General features: G+C 37.9%; 1 protein-coding gene across 4 annotated transcripts in view; it reads right to left on the bottom strand.

Annotated features, from left to right (window-relative positions):
- Nucleotides 1–12,726, bottom strand: part of LOC149571036 (serine/threonine-protein kinase 12-like) — a 352,869-nt gene that overhangs the window by 242,751 nt on the left and 97,392 nt on the right. For all 4 annotated transcript variants that reach the window (XM_089808374.1, XM_089808379.1, XM_089808382.1 and 1 more), the window contains exons 5-6: nucleotides 4,603–4,697; nucleotides 4,374–4,482 (exon numbers count right to left, since the gene is read on the bottom strand). In XM_089808374.1, coding sequence (XP_089664500.1) covers nucleotides 4,374–4,482; nucleotides 4,603–4,697 — 204 coding nt within the window. The remainder of the gene's footprint in view (nucleotides 1–4,373; nucleotides 4,483–4,602; nucleotides 4,698–12,726) is intronic.

Raw genomic sequence — 12,726 nt, 5'->3', positions numbered from 1 at the left:
CAAGTTATCATTGGAAAGTGCCAATTATTAATTGGTTAAGACAAATCAAGTGAGATAATCTAGAGGAAGCTTCTAATTAATGTTGTGTGGTGAAGCTTCTTGAGTGAAGTTACATTTTGGCAACAAAAGGGAATTTGGAGGTTTTAAATACAAGCTCATTTCTTGGGAATGACATGCTTGGATATTATTTACTTTTGTTGTCTTTGTGGCTTTCCTGAATTCTGATTTTGTATGCCCTTGTTGAAGTATAAGGGTTCGTAGTTGATTGTGCTTTCCACTGCTGAGGTATAGTGGTTTGATCAGAGGGTCTGGATTTAGAGCTTCCTTTTTCTGTAGCAACTGTGGCTGAGAAGCAATTGTCTATTAAGGAGATTCAGTGTCTTCTCTTACTGTATCAACTATGGCTGAGAGGGAAAACCCTATAGTGGAGAGATTGGTGTTTCATAATCCTGATTATTGGTAATTCCTACTTCTGATTATTGTCAATTTGTAATTCTGATTTAGAAATTCACAGCACTATGATTGGGGATTGATCTGCTTTTGAAATCTGGACATTGGATTTTTTTGGAGATACATTTAATATGCAATTTGCAAATTGGGAATTCATCACTACTGGATTTCATAACCACTGGCAGCACAGAATTGTGTGTTCGAGAATTTAATTTCTGAATTTCCTGAGTTTGAGTGCCCAGTAATTCATTCTGTTGGGGCCCTTTGATCACTTGCAATTGAGGGCTTTCTTTGGCGTCTGGGTTACTGCGCATTAGGCATCTGCTGTACATAAAAAATATTTTGAAACCCTTGCTGCTGGTGATATATTTCACTGCATACTGGCAGGCTTACATTGTGGGAGATTAATGGCATTGGTGACTACTATTTGAGCGCACAACTCCATGGATTTTGGGCATTAATCTTCCTTGATTCTGGAACACTAAATCTGTTCTGATTGAAATTAAGTTTGTTATAATTTGCTAACAAGCTGGACATATACTTTACTCCTGTAGATGCCATTTTATATTCTCACACCCAGACTGTTTGGAGATTCAGTTCTGCACATTCTAAGGGTTGTGCTCTGATTGGAGGCAGCAAATATAATCAATTTGCATATGTGGATGCTTGGACGAGACTGTAACAAATTATCTTGGGTCTGATATTTGTTTGTAGTTGGACGCTTTGCTCACTGAGTACCATCACCAGGTTCATCAGTTATTTATTTATTGAGTTTTTTCATCATGTGATGTATGAGCAAGGAAGAATAGTTAATAAGATTGATAATTGTGTATCTATTGTGATTTTTCTATATTTTGGCATTACATATGCAAGGGCTATAGATAAAGAGTTAGAGTACTATCTTTTATCTGTCATTGCAAATCAGTTGTATTTATCCAACTAAAACTCTTGTAATCTGTAAACTCCACAAAATCACAAGATAAATCAAACAAAAACAATTTCTTTTAGCATTGCAGTGGAATGATCCGATTGGGTTCATTACAAATTCAGCAGTTTCAACATTTTTTTCATTTGTGTTTTCAGCTTTGTAGTTTCAGAAGATAGGTTGTATGTAATCCATTTGCATGTAACTGAATTACATGTACCTTTGGTCATGGAATCAAGCAAATCTTCTTTCTTAGTTTGACTTGGTCATGTGGTTGAGTTCTTCCCAACTTTTTCTCCATTTTTCTCACTCCTTTGCCTATATAAAGGAGTGCCCCCCATTGTAAATAATCATCTTTTTTATATGCAAGAGAGCTCTGCCGAACTTGTGCAAGCATAATTGTGATTGTGCAGTACGAATTTGAAAGAAAAGTGAATGTAAAGAGAGCAATTTGTTTCGAAGCTACGTCTTGAAACAATTGTGGTAGAACAAATTGGAAGTTGTGACTACAATTTGTGTTTACTATCTTTAATTCATGTTATTGTTGTGTGTGTATTAGAGCTAAGTGAGTACAAGAAGCAATTGAATTCGAAGTTGTGACTAGAAGCAATTGTGGTGGTATAGACTAAAAGTTGGGATTGTGGTTTATATTGTTGTGTTATATTCATGCAATTTGTTGGAATTAAGTTACTTTCATGTCTGTGAACTGAAATAACTTATAGGATTATAGTATAGAAATCATCTACTTCTGGAAGTTAGTGCACCCCAATAGTAGAGATTTACCATTGAAGAATTGCATAGGAGTCTGTGAGCTCCATAGTTATTCTTATAGCATAGAGAAACTAGACATAGATTTGAGCCAATGCACTTTCAATCAGCCTATGAGTTGGTGTGGGTTTATCGGTATTATTGTTTCCAATTTCTAAATAAAAGTGTAGTTAAGAGGTTCATCTTGCCCATTACACACTCTACAGGTAAGTGGACTCTTTCATGAAACAAGAGGAAAGAATAATAATAACACCTTTATAAGTACCTATAAACTTCTTGCTTACCTTGAGTTGATCCAAGGAATAGTGAGAAGGGGGAGCCTTCCCTTTAAGGTAGGAGAGACTATGTCTTACCATTGTAGCTAGTAAACCTATTTTGCAAGGGAGTTTGTATAATTGTCATTTACAAAATATCCACCCAAAAGGCAGCTCCTGAAAAAAACTCATGTATTTTTTCACGTCACTTTGTAAAAGCCCAATTTCTAGTAGTTTTTGAAATAAGGTTTTGGTATAAGTGGTTGGGAGTTGAGTTGTAGCATTGTATTCATGAGATTGTAGTAGATTATGCACTAGATAATAAAAGATTGAATTGCAGCAGTTTGGTGGAGATATCTGTTTTCTAACCCTAACAATCACTGCATTATTGAATACATATTGCTGCATATTGGAGGTCACTTTAGTAGACATTATTGCCATTCTTGCATTCCCTTGATAATTGACTTTGGTTTTCAACCATGAAGCAATTCATTAGATCTTGATTCGGCTAGCATAAATATAATCAAGTCTCAAACAATCTGTCACGTGTAAAGGATCTCCATCATTAATAGATAGGAGTGTTATTTCTATCAAACTCAGACAATCATTTTTTTCAGCATTATGATCCTTACACATTAATGACAACATTTCAAAATGGATGTTCTTGTTCATCTCAAACCCTGGGATAAAAACTTTAAGGTTATCTGGCTGTGGAGAGAAAATTCTTCCCACTCAATGAAGGTGGACTCACACATCCTTCACAGATGAGCTGATCATGTGAAGGCAGAAGGGATCATGTTATGTCATATCTTCCAGATGCAAGGAGTTCTACAAGCAACACTTCTATATAAATTTTGCAAAATTTTCATTATGTTAGATATTTGTTAAATCTTATGCTCTATGTGACCATTACCTTAAGGAGGATATCAAACTTACAAAAACAGAGCTGATTTTTATTCAGTGACATTTTGGTGCTCTCCATACACTGTTGCATGCCTTCAAAAGTGGCAATGGTGTTTAAAGGATGGCACAGTAGTCATAGGCATGGGATCTCTATTGAGGTGTAAATAATCCTAAAGGAAGTTGGGGAATTTGTGTTGTGTGAAGAAGTGTGGGAGCTGTGCAAAGTCTCAACAAAAATATATATAGAAAGCATAACAAGGGTGACCAACAATATGAGCAATAAGAGGGTTCATGAGAGTTTCCAATGTGTGATATATACCTCCAAGCTGAGACATGATAGTTATACAGTTCTGAAGTCTAGGGAGCCAGATCCCTAGTTTCAAGAATTTATTCCCAACTAAGTTGGTTGTCAGAGCCATGTTCAAGGTCAGAAATTTGTAGCCTTCGAGCTTGAATTTATTTGCCAGCTGATAAGTATTTGTAACACAAATATATATATCAGAATTTTTATAGCACAATTAGTTATATTGTCATATTTGAAATAATTATTGTTATCACTGTAACATTAATTTTTGTAAGCAGTTTTGTCAAACAGTATGCATTATATCAAAAATACTTTCCAATACATTATCTGACTACTGAAAACCAGTAAGAGATATTGCACTCTGACATATTCGGCACCAACTAGGTAACACTGCCACTCCAAAACTGTGCCACAATATGAGATAGAAGCCTTCACAGCACCTGAGCATTGATCACAAATGCTTCTACCATTTTTAGAACTGTTTGGCAGAACTCTAGAGTGGTTTTGCTACTCCAAAAGTGCATGTACTTTTATCTATAACTGTCTTTCATCCTTAGGTTATTTCACTAAGATAATTGCTGTATTTCAAGAGAGAGGATGTTTGTCGAGTTGTTCACCACTCAAAAAAATTGTTTATTTCTTCACCCAACTACATGAAATGTGAATATTGAACAAGGAAGATGAATTTAGATCATTAGATTAATGACACACAATATTTAAAGGAATTAATATTTATTGTGTTAAACAAAATAGAAGAGGAAAATTATACCTTAGGTAAGAACTCAGTGAGTATAATTATGTTCTGATTTTGTATAACTGCACCAAGGAATTGCACAATATTGGGATGTCGCAAATTTCTTAACTCCTCAAAGACATTTCTGTTTAATAACAAACAAAAATGATTATAAGTGTAATTACATTTTTCACTGGGCAATAGTAAACACATTATGAAATCAAACTTCATGGATTAATAAAAACTCAAAAATGAAGAAACATACTGAGCATAGAAGTCTACTGCATGTTGACTAATTATTGTTGTTTGAACGACCCATGTACCTCTCCATTTGACCTTCTCAACAATGAAATCAGGATTCTGAATAGAAAAATGTTAGGAACGGTCACACCAACAGGAGATAAGTTTGCATTTACAATATGTGAACCAAAAGATACATTTCGAAAATATTTAGAGATGTATGTAAGTCAGATTTATTTTAATGATTAGAAACATACTTTAAAACATTTTGTCCCCAAATTGAGTGTTAAAATTGTGGCATAGAAAAGATTTATTTTCCAACCAAACAAAATTGACATCTTTAAATCCAAAAATGTGGAGTCCCCAATTGTTACTATTTAGCCGCTAATTATAATTTAAGTTATTGATTATCGATAAAATTAATTTTAACAATTAATATCTTTAAATAATTTAAAATATAAATATAATACATACTATGATGGGGACACAACCCAAGAACAGAATGGACACAACAGAAAAGGGAAATTGTAATAACTGAAAAATAAGCTAGTACATTCAGTACAGAGAAAATAAACTTCAAAACATGCCCTAAGGGCTTACAATAGCATAAATGTGGAGATAATTTCTCCTTTCAGTACCTCCTCTCAAACTCCACTCCGAATTGCCTTTTACAATGCCAGAAATCTCCTTAAATAGACCCCGGAGGGTTAAGGACTAGGAGTACATTCTAGAAAGTGCTAGTAGGCATCCACCGACCAAATAGAAGGTTCTAGAAGCTGCATTAGAAGCCGACGCAAATCTAGAAGAATCCAGAAACGGTAACCGAACTTCCGAGAGGCATAACTTTTGAACCGTAGCTCCGATTGACGAACCGTTTACATTTTCGGAAAGCTCTCGAAGCACTCTATAGCCCTATGGACCAGCTTCGCTCGTCCCCCATTTTTTGGCCCTTTTTGGGGTCATTTAATGCCCCTAACCTGACTTTGAAGCATTCTTAGGAGGTCTCCACAACCCGAAAAATTGCAATAACTTTCAAACCGTGGGGCCTTTTGACCTGATTCTTTTTCTGGAATGCTCTAAATTACAATTACATTCATCTAGCCAATTTACACCTCCTAGTTCACCAAAATGATGGCTCAATTACATACTCCTATTTTTTCAGGATTTACACGAACACTGATAGTGGAACTGTGAGAGTTGGAACCTTTATTTGACCCAAATGGGTGTCCAAAAATGAAAACACATGAAACAGAAACTAAGTCTAAGTACATTTTTTGAGTGACACAAGATTGCCCTTATACCTCTGGATGCTCCTGAATCAGACACCCAGGGTAGATTGAAAAGTGACCCTGTCACTTTATGAATGGTAGAGGAAATCCCAAATGGGAAACCTCAGCTGCTGAAATCCAAGTTGAGTCCTCGATCGGTCGTCCTTTCCATTTGACCAAATACTCTTCATACTGCCTGTTTCTGGTACTCCTACCCACACGATGATCTAGAATGTCTTCTATCTCCTCCTTCTTAGAAGCAGGAATTGGACATGGCTCTAACACTAGCTCCTCATCTGCACCATCATCATGATACTCTGTTAAATCTACAATGTTGAAAATGGGAGAAATGTGAATACCATCTGGCAGCTCCACTTCATATGCATTTCCTGAGTCATGTTTCTTCAAAATTTTGCAGTGGCCAAATTTCTTCATTTTCAGCTTGTTGTAAGTACCGGCTAGAAATCTTTCTTTTCGTAAGTGCACCATGACTAGATCCCCTACTTGGAATTCCTTATGTCTTCTCCTTTGATTAGCCCTAGCTTTATACTCTTGATTCATCTTGGTAATGTGTGCCTGAACCTCCTCATGTAGACGCTTGATATGTTCAGCAAATTCTTCCGCTTCAGCACTTGTCCTCTCCCCTTGCTCTATCTTCCTAAATTCTGGTGCAGTCCTTGGGCTATTCCCATATACAATTTGGAATGGTGATTTTCCAGTACTCCTATTTATAGAGTTATTGTAAGCAAACTCTGCTTGTGGTAGAATCAAATCCCATCCCTTGGGCTTATCCCCAACTAAACATCTCAGCAAATTGCCCAGACTTCTGTTTACCACTTCTGTTTGGCCGTCAGTTTGTGGGTGATGCGCGGAACTGAATTTCAAGTCTGTTCTCAACTTTTTCCACAATGTCCTCCAGAAATACCCCACAAATTTAGTATCTCTGTCAGAAACTATACTCCTTGGAAGACCATGTAGTCTTACCACCTCTTTGAAAAACAAGTCTGCAATATGGACAGCATCATGAGTTTTGTGGCATGGAATGAAATTTTTCATTTTAGAAAACCTATCAACCACCACGAATACTGAGTCATTACCCATTTGTGTCTTTGGCAATCCAAGAACAAAATCCATACTTATGTCCTCCCATGGCCTTGATGGAACAGGCAATGGCTGATATAGGCCAGTATTGTGACTAAGTCCCTTGGCAACTTGACAAACCTGGCAACTCTGTACAAACTTCTTCACATCCTGTGAAATTTGAGGCCAAAAATAATGTTCTCTAAGAATGGAAATGGTCTTATCTCGACCAAAATGTCCTGCCATCCCTCCACTGTGTTTCTCCTTAATCAGATTTTCCCTCATGGAACTCCTTGGAATGCACAATTGACTACCCTTGAACAACATGCCATCCTGAATCAAATAGTCTAACCACTTGGTTCTATCTACAGCAATAGGTTCTTTACAAGCTTTCCATGCTTCAGCAAAATCAGGATCCTCGAGGTACAAATTCTTGAGTTCATCAAACCCAATTACTTCAACCTGCATTACTGTAAGCAACAACTGTCTCCTACTTAGTGCATTTGCAACCCTGTTAGATTTTCCACTTCTATGCTTCAACACAAATGTATAGCTCTGCAAGAACTCTACCCACTTCATATGCCTCTGATTCAATTTACCTTGGCTATTTAGGTACTGTAATGCCTAATAATCAGTATACAAAACAAATTCTTTTGGCAATAAATAATGCCTCCATTTCTTTAAGGCCTGAACTATTGCATAGAACTCTTGATCATAAACAGAATACTTCTTTGCATCATTCAATTTTTCACTAAAATATGCAATAGGCTTACCTTCTTGGCTTAATACAGCCCCAATAGCGCTGCCACTGGCATCACAATCCACCTGGAAAACCTTTCTAAAATTTGGAAGTGCCAACACAGGTTGTTCTATTACCTTCTTCTTCAGCAATTCAAAACTTCTCGCAGCTGCTGAAGTCCATTTAAACTCTTTTCTATCCCCTCTTATTGTATCAGTTAGGGGTGCACATATGCCACTGAAATTCTTAATAAACTTCCTGTAACAACTAACCAGACCATGAAATGATCTTACCTCAGTAGCAGATCTTGGAGTAGGCCATTCCAAGATGGCTTTTACCTTCTCTGGATCCATTTTGAGACCTTCAGGTGATATAACAAACCCCAAATAGACTAACTCCCTTTTTGCAAAGATACACTTCTTCAGATTAATTAACAGTTTCTCTTCCCTTAGCCTTTCAAGGACACTACGAATATGCAATAAATGTTCTTCCAAAGTCTTGCTGAAAATTAAAATATCATCCAAATAGACAATAACAAATTTTTCCAAGAACTTCTTAAGTACCTCATTCATGAGCCGCATGAAAGTGCTTGGAGCGTTCGTCAATCCAAAGGGCATGACTAACCACTCATAAAGACCCTCCTTGGTCTTGAAGGTTGTTTTCCACTCATCTCCTTTTCGAATCCGTATCTGATGATAGCCACTCTTGAGATCTATCTTTGTGAAGTACTGAGCTCCACTCAAGCAGTCCATAAGATCATCCATCCTTGGCAAAGGAAACCGGTACTTGATAGTTATCCTATTTATAGCTTGAGAATCTGTACACATCCTCCACTCTCCATCCTTCTTTGGTGCGAGTACTGCAAGTACTGCACATGGACTCAGGCTCTCTCGAATCAAGCCCTTCCTCAACAGCTCCTGAACCTGTCTATTTAGCTCCGTTGTTTCAGTAGGAGTCATCCTATGAGCAGCCTTGTTAGGCAAACTAGCTTCTAGAATTAGATCTATCTGATGACTGATTTGCCTTACTGGTGGCAATCCATCTGGAACATTATCAGAGATAATATCTACAAACTCCCTTAGTAAATCTAAAACTTCAAGTGGTATTTCACTACTACCTTCTTTATCTTTCCTAGGAATCAAAGCATAGCGCATATACTGATGTTTCATGCCATCTAAAAACTTCCTTCCATCAACAAGACAAATCCTAGCACTGCTACATACCTTTTCACCTTCCTTTTTCATGGGCTTCAATTTGTGGCGAACTCCATCCTTTGTCAGAGAGTATGTGTTTGCATGTCCATCATGTACTGCATGTCTATCAAACTGCCATGGTCTACCCAACAATAGATGGCAAACATCCATCGAAATAACATCACAGAGAACTTCATCATGGTAACTCCCAATTTTGAATTTCACTAAACATTGTTCACTTACCAAGACCTTATGATCATCTTTTACCCAAGCAATCCGATAGGGCTGGGGATGTTTCTCCCTCTTGAGCTTCAGCTTAGAGACCATCTCTTCTGATACCAAGTTATCAGTGCTACCATACATCAATGATCACGTCACAACATTTATCCTCACACTTGCATCTGGTACGGAACAAACTCCTCCGTTGTCCTGGTTCAGTCTCACCACTTAGTAGGACTCTTTCATTTACCAAGGTCTCTCATCTTTCTGCATCCTCTGAATGTGATGATTGTGCATCCTCATCCACATGAGCAACCCTAGCTTGGCCCTCAGCTCTCCAATCTGTCCTTCCTTGTCGTTGAGGGCATTCAAAGGCACGATGACCTTCTTCATTGCAATGGAAACAGGTACCACGGAAGCCTCCTCCTCCTTGTCCACATCCTCTACCTCTTCCTCTCTGATTCCCAAAGTCTTGATCATGAGAGCGGTTGAAACCCTCATTCCTCTAGTTCATGCTAGTACCCACATCTTCATTTTTCTTTTGGGTTTCATTGCGGCCTCCAGATGATCTACCACTTCCCCTTCCTCCTTGACCGCACCCTCTTTGTCTTCCTTCAAACCTTTTATTCAGCTTCTCTTCAACTCGTAGGGCAAACTGGTATGCCTCTTCAACGCTGGCCATTCTTACCAGACTTAATTCCTCCTGGATGTTAGGTCGCAACCCACTTATATAACAAGCAACCTTCTCCTTATTTGCTTCTGCATGCCCTGCTCTAATCAAGAGTCGGTAAAATTCCTCTGTATATTCTTGGATTGATCTTCCTGCTTGCTTTAACCCATGCATCTTCTTAAACAAATCAAGCTCGTAGTCCACAGGAATGAACTGCTTCTTCAATTTGTCCACCATGCGATCCCATCTTGTGATCTTCTCCTTTCCTCTTCTGTTTCTTTCCAATTGAACCTCTTGCCACCAGATTTTGGCGTGGCCTTTCAGTTTGGCCTTTGCAAACTTAACCGTATCTGGGTCCCTGATATCCTCATACTCAAAGTATTCTTCCAGTTCATTGATCCAATCGATCAACTCATCTGGTTTCAGATTTCCTGGAAATACACCCACTTCAATTGTAGGTCTTTTCCCAAACTTAGTAATGGCCGTAAAAAGCCTTTCCTCTACATGATTCAGAACTTCCCCGTCAAATTCCCCTTCTGGTCCCATTTCTTCTTCTTCATTGTCATCCTCACTGTCGTCACCTGTGGCAACATTTGCTCCTCTACGGAGCTCCTCTTGCAATGCCTGTACCTACCTTTGGAGGGCTCTAACCTCCTCAGGATTAATAGCACTAGCCCTTCCGCCACGCTCTCTTCGTGGAGGCATCTTCTTAGCTCAAACCCACAACCACACAGTCCTGGTGCAAACTGCCTCACAGTCGGCGCTCTGTCTACACACTCAGGAAAACCGGCTCTGATACCACTTGATGGGGACACAACCCAAGAACAGAATGGACATAACAGAAAAGGGAAATTGTAATAACTGAAAAATAAGCTAGTACATTCAGTACAGAGAAAATAAACTTCAAAACATGCCCTAAGGGCTTACAATAGCATAAATGTGGAGATAATTTCTCCTTTCAGTACCTCCTCTCAAACTCCACTCCGAACTGCCTTTTACAATGCCAGAGATCTCCTTAAATAGACCCCGGAGGGTTAAGGACTAGGAGTACATTCTAGAAAGTGCTAGTAGGCATCCACCGACCAAATAGAAGGTTCCAGAAGCTGCGTTAGAAGCCGATGCAAATCTAGAAGAATCCAGAAACGATAACCGAACTTCCGGGAGGCATAACTTTTGAACCGTAGCTCCGATTGACGAACCGTTTACATTTTCGGAAAGCTCTCGAAGCGCTCTATAGCCCTATGGACCAGCTTCGCTCGTCCCCCATTTTTTGGCCCTTTTTGGGGTCATTTAATGCCCCTAACCTGACTTTGAAGCATTCTTAGGAGGTCTCCACAACCCGAAAAATTGCAATAACTTTCAAACCGTGGGGCTTTTTGACCTAATTCTTTTTCTGGAATGCTCTAAATTACAATTACATTCATCTAGCCAATTTACACCTCCTCGTTCACCAAAATGATGGCTCAATTACATACTCCTATTTTTTCGGGATTTACACGAACACTGATAGTGGAACTATGAGAGTTGGAACCTTTATTTGACCCAAATGGGTGTCCAAAAATGAAAACACATGAAACAGAAACTAAGTCTAAGTACATTTTTTGAGTGACACAAGATTGCCCTTATACCTCTGGATGCTCCTGCATCATACTATTATTGAAATCAATACAAAAATTCTAAAATCAAATCTAATGTCTCCATCCTAAGCATTTCACTATGGTGGACCGTTAGCCTATTTAGTGTGTTCCCATAGGCTAATGAATTAGGGTTAGGAGACTTGTAACGATAGTTTGATCCAACTTTTGGCAATGATAGGTGTTTGGTTGAGCTCAGGTGATTGAAACTTGCATAACACCCTTATCTAGAGTGTTTTTGGTTAATAAATACATGCTATTTTTAGTAATTCAGCCTAGGCACCAACTAAACAAGTTGTCAATATTAATGCTTTTAAATATGTTGATAGATGCAATTAATATTGATATCTTGATATTTGATATTGTCTAGCACTTTAATTTAAATAAAGATAAATTATAAAGGTGTTAAATAGTTAACTTTATCATTTATTTAAATATCGATTATATGGTGCCCAAAGTTTAAGTTAAAGGGGCTAATTGCTAAAAATTAAATAAATGACCCATCTGGGTTGGGCACCCATTTTATGGAGACATAAGAAATTTTTAATAAATTACAAAGCATTCCTTAGTTGGGTGTGGGTTAGATGCTATAAAGGAGGTCTTTTGAGCTCATCTTTTTTATGCTCAGATTTGGAATTTTGGAGATTTCTTTTGCTTGTTGAACTTGTTCATCTTGTAGCTTTGTGAATATGAAAAACCCTTGCAAAGAAACATCTTCTATGTTGGTGAAAGATTCAATCTGCGAGATTAATGGTGGTTTCACTCAGAACATTATTGGACTTCATTGTTCATCTGATATTTGTAGTTCACCAGTTTACACAGTTTATTTAGAACAGATTTGAGAGGCAGATCTGAGGGAGATTAAAGAGTTATTGATGTTGTATCTCTTATTTTTTGGTCATATGTTTTCCATTAGCTGGTCTTACCTCTTTGTGGCTGCCCTTACAAACTGGTAGGGGTGACTACGATTCATGGAGGTTGCATTAGTTTTGAGTCAAACTCAACCAATTTGGGTGCCTAAGGTTTGGTAACACCATGATAGTTAGCTTACATCATTTGGGGCCATTCTTGGAGGTGGCGTCTACTTTTACTGTGCACAAGTTGTTGGGCCTTTCCTTATTCACTGTTATTCTGTAATCAGAAATTGGTATTTCTGGATTTGCATTGTAATGTTATTTCAACATCTGGGTATCATTGAGTTTGATGATATTGAACTTCTCATTATTTGCTAGTTATGGGAATTTCAAAATATTGTTATTTGTATTCATTATTATTGTAATATATCTCTATTTTGAAACACAACTTCTGCATCTGCATCTCCATCTTCTATTAAACACTTCAAATCA

The sequence above is a fragment of the Cupressus sempervirens genome, chromosome 2, assembly GCF_028749045.1.
Source record: "Cupressus sempervirens isolate cs-2001-9-10 chromosome 2, ASM2874904v1, whole genome shotgun sequence".
NCBI lineage: Eukaryota > Viridiplantae > Streptophyta > Pinopsida > Cupressales > Cupressaceae > Cupressus > Cupressus sempervirens.
This window is presented reverse-complemented; position numbering and strand designations above follow the sequence as displayed.